This window comes from Enoplosus armatus, chromosome 4 (genome assembly GCF_043641665.1).
Source record: "Enoplosus armatus isolate fEnoArm2 chromosome 4, fEnoArm2.hap1, whole genome shotgun sequence".
Taxonomy (NCBI): domain Eukaryota; kingdom Metazoa; phylum Chordata; class Actinopteri; order Centrarchiformes; family Enoplosidae; genus Enoplosus; species Enoplosus armatus.
Genome location: NC_092183.1, coordinates 3,171,559 through 3,184,241, shown reverse-complemented (window position 1 = coordinate 3,184,241; position 12,683 = coordinate 3,171,559). Strand labels below are relative to the sequence as shown.

General features: G+C 40.6%; 1 protein-coding gene across 1 annotated transcript in view; it reads left to right on the top strand.

The window, feature by feature from the left end:
- Nucleotides 1-12,683, top strand: part of cfap299 (cilia and flagella associated protein 299) — a 65,955-nt gene that overhangs the window by 50,371 nt on the left and 2,901 nt on the right. Inside the window, exon 4 of the mRNA XM_070905074.1 lies at nucleotides 1,650-1,792. Coding sequence (XP_070761175.1) covers nucleotides 1,650-1,792 — 143 coding nt within the window. The remainder of the gene's footprint in view (nucleotides 1-1,649; nucleotides 1,793-12,683) is intronic.

Here is a 12,683-nt window from a genome sequence, read left to right as displayed (position 1 = left end):
ACCTGGTCTGTGATGAGCAGCCGGGAAACTTCCTTTAGATTTATGTGTTTTGTTCGCGTTGGAGAGTCCAAGCCTTTTTTGTTCTTACTCACCGACATCCGAAATCAGTGTTTAGATTGTAGAGAGCCGATGTGTCGCCCTCGTGTCGGCATCTTAGGGGTGTCTTTTTTAACAGTCTGTTTGAAAAGCTAATATTTGCCTGTTGCGTTTGTATTCTGAGCCTTTTAGCCAATAAGATAGAGATGCTCTTTACCGTGTGTCTCGGGTTTGAGTGTCAGTAGTCTAATACCAAAGAAGACTCGCCATCAGGTCTGATCATGTGGTACATCGTTGTTGTTTTTTGAAGTGTGACCTGTCAAGTGTAGATGTATTGCTAACTGGTGGAGCATCATGCTGCTGCCAGCGATTGTGTTCTCTCCCTGTTTGGGTCTGTTCAGGTGGACCGCATTTTGGATTGAGTCTAATTATGCTCGGGTCTACTTCAGACCAGACTGACTGTCTGCTGGTCCCTGTTGGAACAGGTTTCTTTTAAAAAAAAAAAAAACATGACTCTTTGTATGTGGGGTTTGGATATGGGTCCATTTCAGATCTGCTCCAAAGACGGCACACATCAAGGCACTGGTTTGCCATTTTCCAGTGGTTTTACCATTAAAAGTGAAATGAGTTTGCTATTGTTCCAGCTGAATCAGGGCGGTTGATTGGTCTGTCAAACTGGTAATAATTAGATGGGTAGTAGGCTTGTAGAAAGCCTTATTAAACCGAAAAATTATAAAAAAAAAAAAAAAGAAAAATGAAATAAACATTGATATATCAAAATCACAAATCACCCTCTATCCTTAAAGCCTCGGCTCATATATGGAAAAACTTCCCAAAGAAATACCCCAAAGTGCAAACAAAAGGGGGGGGGGCCTCTTCCAGGATGGACAGATGTGCAGTAGATGTTGTAGACAGAGGACGCAATAGTAAAATTACACTATGTAGAAACAGATTGATGATGTTAAGATTAGACTGCCTGATTCTGTGTAACGGAGCTTTACAATAAACTGCTGAACACAGCAATGTTGGAGTGACAGAGTTTAGGAAACGTTCTGGTTACATTTACACTAAAATCAGATGCTGATAACTACTCTAATCCTTTGAATATGGAAGGTTGTCAGATTTTATCACATTTTTAAGGACCTTTTTAGGCCCCCCTTTTTGTCTTGACTTTCCCCCCCTTACCTATTCACACAACTTACAGTATTAAGTTTAAACTCAGGACTCCACGTTTCAAGTAATTTCAAGCTACATTCTTGCTCGGACTGTAGGTGTGTTGGAACGGAACTGAGACTCTAGTTACTGTACTGTAAGTCGAAGGATTCAGCTGGAGTCCCACGCACTTATCTGAGCAGGACATTCTGTAGACGGCCCACCTCAGTGAGTTTGGGCCATCACAGGACAACATTCAGGATTAGGTGTATCTGGATTTGGACCTGATTCAAAGTATAACATGAGCCTTTGTATTTCAAAGTGGGAGGATTTGTAACAGATCCCCTCTATCTGTCCACTTTTAACAAGCGACATCGGCCTTCCTGGCTTTTACTCAGGAGAGGCTTGATGGCCATGATTATTTACACAGAGGGTTTCCTTCTTTTTCTCTCTTTTTACAGTCGGTCATTTTCATAAGGGATCATAATACTCTTGGACAGGAAGTATCTGGCTATATAGACTACGCCCACAGACTCAAAACCCAAGATTTTGAACCATATTTCAGCGGAAAGAAGAGGCTCATGCCAGGACGCTCGGATTTATGGTAAGTCTCTTTCCATTGTAACATGTCCACAACGTTGGTTGGGGAGGCCTTGACTTGAGTGGGATTTGACAAGATTTGAAGGGTAAGGAAATCTTATTATCCAGGATTAAAGACTCAGGTTGACGTGAGAGACCAATATAGGCTTGGAAGGAGCTGTGCAAAGGCCCTGTATGGTTAGTATGTAGAGCACCCACCGTTGTGGCCTCAGCATGGATGTGGAATAAATATACACTTCTAAAGTAAAGCTGAGTAGAGCAGCCAAAGTGCTGAACCTGTCTGGACAAGACAGACACGATTAGAGTCAGGTTTAAAGCGGGCTTAAACCTGAGATTGTGATCTTTTGATGTGCAGATAAATGTAATAGATTTTATGGCCATTGGGTGACCTCAAGATTAGATACATTGATAGATAAATAGATCAGGTAATTGATTGATTTACCTTTAGAGGCCCTGAAAATGTAATTACTTAATCAACTTCCTCTATGTGCCATGCTGTTGATTTCACGTTAGAGGTTTCACAATTTCTGTTCTTGCTGATTTGAAGTGGGATTCTTTTGGAAAAAGTTTGTTTCATATCATTTTAAATGCATTTTTGATTGTTGGTTGAACAAAACAAGTTCTTTTAAAATGTCCCCTCTCTCGCTCTAGGAAATTCAAATGAATAGATGATGAAAATAGTTGTTATATTAGGCTATTTGGCTGTAGTCGCTAAATGTTTCACTATGGTGAAGAGCTAACTTCATCTGTGTCCGTTTGGTACTGGGCAGGTACAGAGGGGGGTTATCAGAGCTTGGCTGTTGTAAACCAGGTTGATAAGCAGTGATTATGAATGAAAACCCAACCATGAAGGTTGAAAATATATAAGTGAGCTTAAAGCCACTATTTTTAGAATTTGAAAATTGTTGTAGTATCTAAAAACACTGTAATCCCATAAAAAAACTCCACACATAGATAATTTAAAAACCAAGTTGTCAGGTGCTTTAAATCCAGCACATTTTGCCAAGATACATGAGGTACTGTATGTTGAACAGCTACATGCATCAGTGCCAGTCGCACAATTCCAGGCCAAGCCACAAGTGAACTGCTGACCTGGCAGGTGTAAGCTAAAATCTAGTTTGTGTCCCTCAGTGGGGCAGGTAACATCTTTATAATTCGTTGTCTATCAGGAGAGCTGTGTACACAGAGGGCTGTCAGCAAATTACCGGAGCCAAAACCATTCCCACATTCCACATGCTCGTGCATACTAACATATTACCAACATTTCAGATACGTGCGAGAAATCTCTTGAGGACAAACCCAACCAGGAGGGGGGGTGGGTGGGGGTGAGAGTTTGTATTACATGGTTATTTTCAGAGTTCAGCCAAATGACATGCACCCCGTATAACCTCATGGACACTGGGCAGAACATGGTCTCTAATGTCCTAATGGGGACAGATTCTAAAGGTAAAGTTTCTTTTTTCAGTCATCTTATTTTCTTAGTTTTGACCATCATTCCTGTTGGCTTGAGCTTTTACTCTCCAGCTTAAATCAGGGCCAAACCACGAGTCACACTTTATAACAGAGGCCATTAGAGCGAACGTTACGATCACGGAGGTTGTAAACAAATCCCCAGTTTAACCATATTGTATAAGTATTTGAATGTGATGTTGCAGAGCGTACTTGAAATGATCATTATCAAATTTCATGGCATTGTAAAACTGCAACTACAGTACGTACATGTGTGTCAGGGCTGAACCAAGAAGTACAGGAGCTCACTAGAAGCTCTGAAAACCAAATAGATATTTCAATGGAGAGCTGTTTTCCCTTACAAATAAGAGGTTTAGATACTCAACTCAGCAGTTATTTGCATTTCCACAAGATGAGCATTGCATAGCTGCCTTAAAAACCTCCATATTTCACTAACAATCGCAAACCTTTGGAGAACATCACAGTTTTATAAGCACAATAAGCATGTCAATAAGTTAAGAACACAGAGATCCCCCAGCTTTATAAGCACAATATCCATGTTAATATTAAAAGTGCAACGTATTTGGTTTTTGCTACAGCAGTTAAAAGTCAACAAGAATGACAGTCTGTTTTATTTTGGGAAGTGGTTTTCCCTTTCTTTGAAACCAAAGTGTCAGACATGCGAAGCTTTGTTGTTTTATTTATCCATTCCTCACCATGTGTCCCGACACACAACCCAGCTCGTGGCCTTGAACTCAGCCTCTCCTCTGGTGAGTGGAAGCCCTAACAAGCTGTAGGTGTGAGTCATTGGGCGAGCATGCCTGGAGGTACAGCCTACTCCCTAATGATGCTTTTATGAGGCTTCCCCCCTACACGGGTCTCCCTGCCCTCCCTCCATCTGACATCTGACTTCACACTCCCGCTCTCAGTCTCTTTTTTCACCCACTAAAACTCTACTTCATCAGATTTACACATCTCTCTGTCGTTAGTTCCAACTTTTCTAACCTCGTGTTCCATGCTTTGCTACCTCTCCTATGTCATCCTCCACCCCTACCGCCCCCCACCCTCCCTTTTTTTCATCTCTGTCGGGAACAATAACACCCAGTGTGGTTGCCGCTAAGAGGGAGCAGATGCTGGAGCTGCTGCCCACTCAGTGCACTAAACCTCCCACCGCAGGACTCTGAATCCTGTCCCTCCTCCTCCTCCACAGCCACAAAGAACACAGAGCAGCGACACCAGCGCCAGCTCTGGCCTCCACCACCTCCCACCTCCAGCAAGGAAGGGTGGATAGGTTCACGTACACAGTCTGCAATGTCTCGAGGAAAAAAAAGAGCAGTAGCAGAGTATCTCCCTGGAGCGAAGAATGTGAATTTAAAAGACTAGAAGAAGTAAAATGAATTGATTGGAGGTGTTAAAAGAAAATATCAACGATGTTAAATGTAAAACATGTCTCTGCTCCAGCAGTATGGTGCGGAAAACAAATCATTCGTTTCAAACTTTGCGTTATAGGTGTGATAGCACAAAATCATCAGACAACACACACAAACTGGATGCTGAAGACTAAACGCATCAAGCTTTTCTCCTCTGACATTAACCTTTCAGTTCATTCCTTTTTAAAGTTCCAACGTCTGTAACAGCACAGGATTATAAACGCGAATTTTTCAACTGTATAAATACTTCAGTTCCAACTTGAAATACGTGCAATTACTGAAGCAAGACCAAATCAAAATGCACTTTGTTTCAATTTCAGATCAGTTGCTGTCATGAGACTGTTCATTTTGACTTTCGTCACCAGTGGAAGTAAACAAATAAATATGGCTCTTAGAGATGTTAGTCAGGACTCCGACACAGTTGAACTCACTCATACATTTTGAATTACATATTTCAGTCTTTTTTCTTTTACAGTACATTCTCAGTCACCTCCAGGAGCTTTCCATTTGCATTGACTCTATAGGAGCAGCAAGGAGCGAAAATCAGTTGAACGCTGGTCTTGATTTATTTTAGCAGGCACACTGGGTGGGTGGGTCATATAAACATCATTTGTAAAGGCATATGTTGTAAGCCTCTGACCTCCTGGGAAACCTGGTTAAAGTAAATCAAGCACAGCATTTTCCTTGTTGCATCTGTAGAAAGTTCTAAGAAGCCGTAAATAAAGCAAAATCACATCACAATAAAAGTAATATTGGTAATAATATTAATAAAACTGCACTTTTCTTGACAAAAGTGATGATAATTGATAAAAATTAGCAAAAATAAAAGTCACATGTAGCTTTATTAGACTCTGTAGCTCCTTCTGAGAGACAATAACTCCCATCCACACTTGTGAAACTGGTCTGTTTTAGTTCCTGTAACTTCAGGGCAAACCCTGAGTGAAACCTTCAAGTACATTCAACCAAAATCTGATACTGCACATGTAAGGTAAAAAAAAAAAAAAATGTTTCAAATATACAATGTCACGCGTTTAAAGGCTAAATCTTCATTACGTTTTGTCTCCATTACTTTTCACCGTGAGCTTCCAACGCAGACACACACACATACATAAATATACACACACTAAAGTCCTGACCCTCATCTAATTATCCCACAGATCTGTAGCTCCGTGCACCCAGCTTCCTGCCACTCCAGATGTGCCTACAGCATCTCTGATGTCTATTTAATGTTCCCCAGCAAAGTGACCATCTGTTTATGCACTCTGGCTGTTCCCCTCCTTCCTCTCTCTATCTCTCTCCCTCCTCACTCAGTGTTTAGTGCAGACTTTTAAGAGGCTGGCCAACATGTACGGTAGTCCTAATTGATTCTTTTCCTCTTTAAATTGTTACGGTGTGTTTTGCAAAAGTCTCATTCTGAAAAGATATTTATTTTCATATCCTCTTATAACTACATAATACATTGATTTTCCTCTGAAGTAAGCAACACTATACCTTTATTATTAAATGAAACTCTTTGTCATGCTGGATCACATTAAGCTTTCCTGCGCACTCTCTCTACCCTGCGTGCATTCGGCGACACACTGAAAGATTGAACTTGAAGGATCTGCTCGGTTGAAACACAGCGCATGCCTCCTCCGAAGCCAAAACCATACTGCCTCCACGCTCAGCCTCTGCAATGCACCTGTGTGTCTGGCTTCATTTTCTGCTGTAAAAATATTTGCGCTGCTGTCCTATTTTATTAACTTTTAATACAAAAGAGAAACTGTTCCAGCTCCAAAGGTGATTTGCCGGCTTGGCCTGAGGCATTGTGTCCGAGCTTTAATGGGGGGGGGGGGTATTCTATCGTAGTACAGTTTGCCAGCTCGATAAATATTTGCTGGTAAGCCGGAGCATGCCATGTCATGTGTGCTGATCTTCACACACGGCGCGCACATACTTCATTGGCTGGATCCTCAGGGTTAAATCCAATTGGACTGTTTGTTCTCAGTGCTGATACTGTTTGGACTGTGTTTGATAGATTAGCTCAGTGTTCCACCAGCAGTGTGATCATCGAAGACCTCCTGCCAAGTTCGATGGGCTGTTCCGTCCGTGTTGGCCGTGTAATTAAGATTTAACATCTGAAATTATGTCTGGATGTCACACATTTAATAGTAGGGCTCTGAAATGACACATTAGCTCTTATCGGCGACCATAAATCTTCTTCGTTAAGGTGTTATCATACCAGACTCTTAAGTTGTCATTAGTGAGCATTCTTTGAATATGAGTGAAGATATTGGGCCGGTCGCCTGTATTTTTCTAGGCCCTTTTCACAAACAGAGGTTGACCCCTAACCTCCCTCAGTCAAGGCGCTATTAGCCTCTTGAGCTCCAGTCAAATGGAATATGGGATAACACCCAGCTGTGTCACCACATTATGTAATGGCTGTGTGTGTGTGCGTGTGTGTGTGCGTGTGTGTGTATGTGTGTAGAGCTGATGGAAGACGTGATGGCAAACTGAAATATCTTAAAATATGCTAAATGGTATCACATTAATATGAGTGTATGCTGTGATAGCACTCAATATTTTAGGATTGTTAACATAGAAATGAAAACTCTAACCCACATTAGATTGATTGCATAACAACACACAATACGAGTGAACATCTACACTATGTATAATGGTCATCATTTTTGGTTTGTACTCATTTTCACCAAAATATACTCTGTTTATAGGTAGAAAGTCTCGTGTCGATGTGTAGCGCAAACGCTTCTGCCACTGTCTACTGCAGTTTACAATAAACAAGGTCCTCTTGAAGGGCTGCAGTTAGCCATTGTTTGTGGGTTTCTGGAGGCCAAGGCGACATCTGCACATGTCTTGTTTTGTCCAACCAATCCAAAGGTATTCAGTTTACAATGATTTAAAATAAGGAACTTGCAAATCCTCCGATTTAAGAAGCTAGAACCACTGAATGTTTTTTTGTTTTTTTTGTTTTGTTTGTTTTAGCTTTATCTTTTTGTGACATTGACAGCATAGAAAATGCCACTGAGCATGCGTCAGACCCCTCTTAGTAAAGAAAGGCATGCGCATATGTTTGTACTGCAAAAGTTATTTTAACAGTCTGATTTTTGTATTGTTTATTATTTTCAATCTGGTCAATTTTTTGTATTTTTTTTTTTTTTTTTTCTTTTTTTTTAGTTTAATCTGATTTTCCAACATTTTTTTTTACATCAGTCTCAGGGACAACGTAAACATAAGAACAACATGAACTCAAGAGCACCGACGTACCCAATTTTCACAACCCATAAAAACAGATGCACTTCACTTGTTTTTCTATATTTAAAAAAAATCCCAGATGAAACCAAAAATAACGAAGAAATAAGTTGAAGGTGTGTGTAGGTGGGTGGTTAGATGTTAATGGGGTTGTCAACTTGCTCATCTGTGATTTGTCGTTGAATCATACCCATGACACCCCCAGAAGGCTTGACAGTAAATCCAACCAGTTACACTCTGCCTCTCAACACTGAAGAGGCCTTTTGTGATTTACACTGGAAGCATTAACTTCAGAAACAGTTACTGCACTTGTATTCTTCATCCTCAACAGAAAAAAACTGAACGAATACACATGCTAGGTATTCGCTCTTTTATGATATACATCATCCAGTGCAGAGAGTCCTGCTCCTCTGAGCCCTATAATGAGACTGTTGACATTACCCTGGAAAATGACCGCCTGGAGATAACAATAGAGCCAAGCACGGTAACTATGGAAAGTGAAAGGACACAGTGCACGTGTCAAACAGCCATGGTAAATGCATAGGGAACCAGGAACCGGTGCTGAGAGCACCGTCATTGTTTCCACCAAATCCAGGTTCTCACACTTTTACTGGTCCATGTGTCTGGGTGTGGTGCCATCCAGCTGCTGGAGCTTTCTTTGTGACCAAATGTGCACCGACCATGCAGTTAGTTGCCCTGGTGACAGTTCATATGGGACGGCGAGGGAGGTGGGTCCAATAAACACATCCAAGTAACGTATGAACAAAATTCTCGGCATTGCTTCAAAAATATTTTTTTCACACTTTCGTCAGTCTTTTTCATGTTCAGTGTTAAAATATCTCACATCTGTCCCATTTCTCTAGCAAAAGTAAGCGGTTCACCATGGAATAAAAGTGGTCGACCAAAAAAATGTTAATTGTTGTATGGCATTTCGGTATAAATAGTCACAGAAACACTGTCAGGTCTAATTTACAAAGAGAAGAAGTATGCATATGTCTGAAAGCAAGTCTCAGACAATGTAATTTTCCTCTGAGTTTTAAGGGAAAAACCTCAATTTGTATTTCATAATTGGGGCATTGCAGCAGTCTATTCTGAACCTGCTTTACTCAGCTCTGTTGGCAACTTGGAGATGCCAGACCTCTCGTCCTATCATACCTTATAATTTTATGCATCAGTGTATTTCCCCACACAGTTGGGACTGTTCAGAGGCATCCAGTGCATGTGTTTCGTGGAGAGGAAGATCACTACGAAATTTGGCAGGAGACGGTTGACAGATATCTGGGACATCAGATGGTATCCAGTGTCACGTGTTCCCAAATTCATTGTGTCTTATAGTAGTGTCAAAAGATAGTGGAGTCTGGTAGAAGTGTGGATAAAATCTTCGAGCACATCATTAGTAATTGTGCTACATAACTGATTTTGACATTGTTTTAATTGTTTATAAGTGTGTTTTAAACACTTGTACGAAACAAGCCACAAGCCTTCAGTCAAAGTCAATCAAGACAATTTTACTCAAGTCAAGTCATTCGAGACAAGTCTAAATTTAATGTCAAGTTAAAATCAATTATTACAAGTCCAAGCCAAGTCTCAAGGCTTTCAGAGTCAGTTGACACAAGTCCAAGTCTGTCATACAAGTATGAAAGTGTCTCAAGTCCCAAGTGCTTGATGGCACATCCAAGTCAAGTCACAAGTCTTTATAAGCCAAGTACCAGTCTTTTTCTTTTAATACTGTGTGTATAGTGTTTGACGTAGTTGAGACCATTTCTCATTCATTCATCTATAGATCGAATCAAATTTTGTTTTGGTGTATTACATATTACATTTTGTGTTAATGTCTGTGTTCAGCACTTTGGTCAACTTTCGTTGTCTACAAATAGACTGAATTTTTTCTCCCAGGAGTTCTGGGTCCGGGTCTCTGTGTCAGGATGTTGAGTCTTGGTGCGAGTCTCCAGAGGCTGACATGGAGATAACTGTCTTTGGGAATATGACAAGTGACCAATCCAGGAAAACCGTGTTGCCAGGATACCAGCAGTAAAGTCAGTCACTCTCATTATTGGCTGGAATACCTGGCCCTTTTCATAGCTATTCAAAAACAGACCATTCTGCAAAAATATGTATTTACATTTCCCAAAATTGCATGGTGGGGGTCTGTGGGTTTTGGAAAGGCCAAATGGGTTTAAGTTTTTATATTGCTTGCACTATATGTTTGCTTGCAATTTGTAGAAAGCATGCTTGATATGTTGCAGTCAGAAAATATTTTTATGGCTCAAATGCAAATGGGTATTTGCAAACAGGTTTTATGTGCCACGAGAGATTACCTCCGAAACAGATCCGGCAGAAAACATCTTGACACCAGCCAAAGAGCCAAAATATTTCAAAGATGGAAGAGGTCTCACAATGTAAATGTAAACATTTTGAGATGTATTTTACACAGTGTGGGTCATTAATACTCCATACCTGCTGTTCATCATGTATTGGCTCCAGTAAAGCATCACAGCAAGTGATATATAACCTGCAGCATGCTGGCACCTCTCCATTACGCTATGGTCCCACATTTACAACTTGCTGCTGGAGCTTCAGCCCACTCAACCCCCCAACATAACGTACCTCTTCCCAGATTTACACTGAGCCCCCTCCCTGAGGTCCAACTTTGTTCTTGGACCGCAAACTGCTGCTGGGGAACAGCCGAGCCCCGCTAAAGCAACCTTCAGTGCCTCAGAGTGTGACATGTGGAGTTGTGTTACTAGTAATGTGGACAGCTAATGATGAGAACCACTGAAAATGGTCAATACTGCCTGGAGAGCACAGCTCCAGAAAAGCGAGGGTTATTTACTGCTTACACTTGGTGTAACAACATTCAAACCTGTTACAGCAGTTGTGTTATTGAGGCTTTATTCGGCTTTTGTCGGTTTGCATGTTAAAACACCTTGGAGGGCCTTTTTTTTTTATATCTAAGAACTTTTCTTAAACTCAAATTATCAATAGGGATAAAGGTTTCAAGGTGTCATGTAAGAAGGATAATGTGTTTTTGTGTAATCATTTTTAAAACAAGGTATCATAGGGCTTCACAGAAAAATAAAAGCAATACCAGTTTGGACAAAACAAAGAAAGCTCAAGCATTTTTTAACAAAGTTACACCAATTCTGTGACTTTCTGTGTCTTTGGTTTTCTCATTTCCATGCTGCTCTCAGCTGAAAGGTTGTGCCGAATCCAAACTTAACATGGGAACAATGCAGTATTCAACACTACCTTAATGAGATGTTTTCAACTCCCAACCCGCCTCGTATTTCACATCAACAAGGAGAGAGAAGATCTGCCAATTTCATGGCTAGCAAATGTCAAGCTGCTGTGGATGGTTTTCTTTTCTTCAACAAACACGTCGCCTCCGGCTGCTCGAGCTGTCTTGAGTTGATCAATGATTTGACAGGTATAAACAACCTAATTGTATTATGTATCAAATGTTAATAAATCCTCCAAAATCCTAAAATGATTGATGCACATGCTAAACAAATTTATTTAACCTGAAGGTCCAAACATTTTTGTCCCTTTGACTCACACGGTTGCACACTATTGCTCTGCTGTATCAAAAATAACAGAAAATCTAAAAGCAGAGCAGGATCCAATCGGATGCTGTAAATTAATCGGTCATTTATTTTGGAATTCAACCCTGTCTTTGGTTTCAGTTGCTTATTAGCCACAGCTTTGCTTTAATGCCTTGCTTGGCGAACTCCAACACAGCGCCCTCACAATCAAATTGGAAACAGATTTTTACCTTCTGCCTCTCTGACAAAAGATACTTCACTCTGCAGGTTGCTTTCCTTTCTTTTCTGCAAAGCAAAGATCTTTTATAACCTGCTGTTTAATATTGATATGATAACAATGGCTGTGTAATGCTCTGTAATCCGTGAAGTTTTCTTTCCTCCGTGAAACATGCGAAGTCATGACCTCAATATGGTGCTCATGTGTTATTTTAAAGCCTCCTGCTGTGCGAGTCTATAAAGGAAAATGTTCCAAAAAAAGCAGAATGCCAAATGGTCAGGTAGCTTGTAGTCTTTTCTAACTTGCGTATAAAATCTTACAAAGTCATGCAAAACATATGTGTATTATTACCATATTTTGTATCTTTTTTTTTATCGTAAGAGCGATTATATCCACAACATGTGTATCCACTGTTATCCTATGTGCAAACATTTGGAGCTGAAACACATTAAATCCCCCAAAAACCATGCTTGTCTTGTGAAGCTGAGCCACTTTGACGTGCTGCTTCAACTGGAAAATAGAACTAGATCCTATATTTTTATTCTGCGTTATGTTGCAGCCCAACCTGGAAAAAAAGTGAAACTCAGTGATTGTTGAGCACTTTGACTTGCTGTATGTTTGGAGCATTTCAGCCACAAATGTCTGCAAGTTGGGTTATTGTCTATTTCATTCGTCCTACATCCATACTGCATATGTGCAGGCGGCCCTGTTTAGACAGGATAGGCAGAATGCAACGTAAGCAGCAATACAGATTGGTTCTCCTGGTTCACATAGCGTCTCATCTAAAATTATTTTTGTTTTATGATAAAAACCATGTCACCAGCACCCCCACCCCCCCTGCCTGAATACTATGAGTTGCATCCTTTCATTGAAATACATGGGTTTCAAATGTGTTCCTCTGAAGCAATATGTCTGTGTGGGCCCAAAAAAGCAAAAACAAACCAAATGGCTAGGCAGCACAGCCAGTGCAACCGCTGACTTTTGAAAGCACTTTAAAGCTTCAAAAAT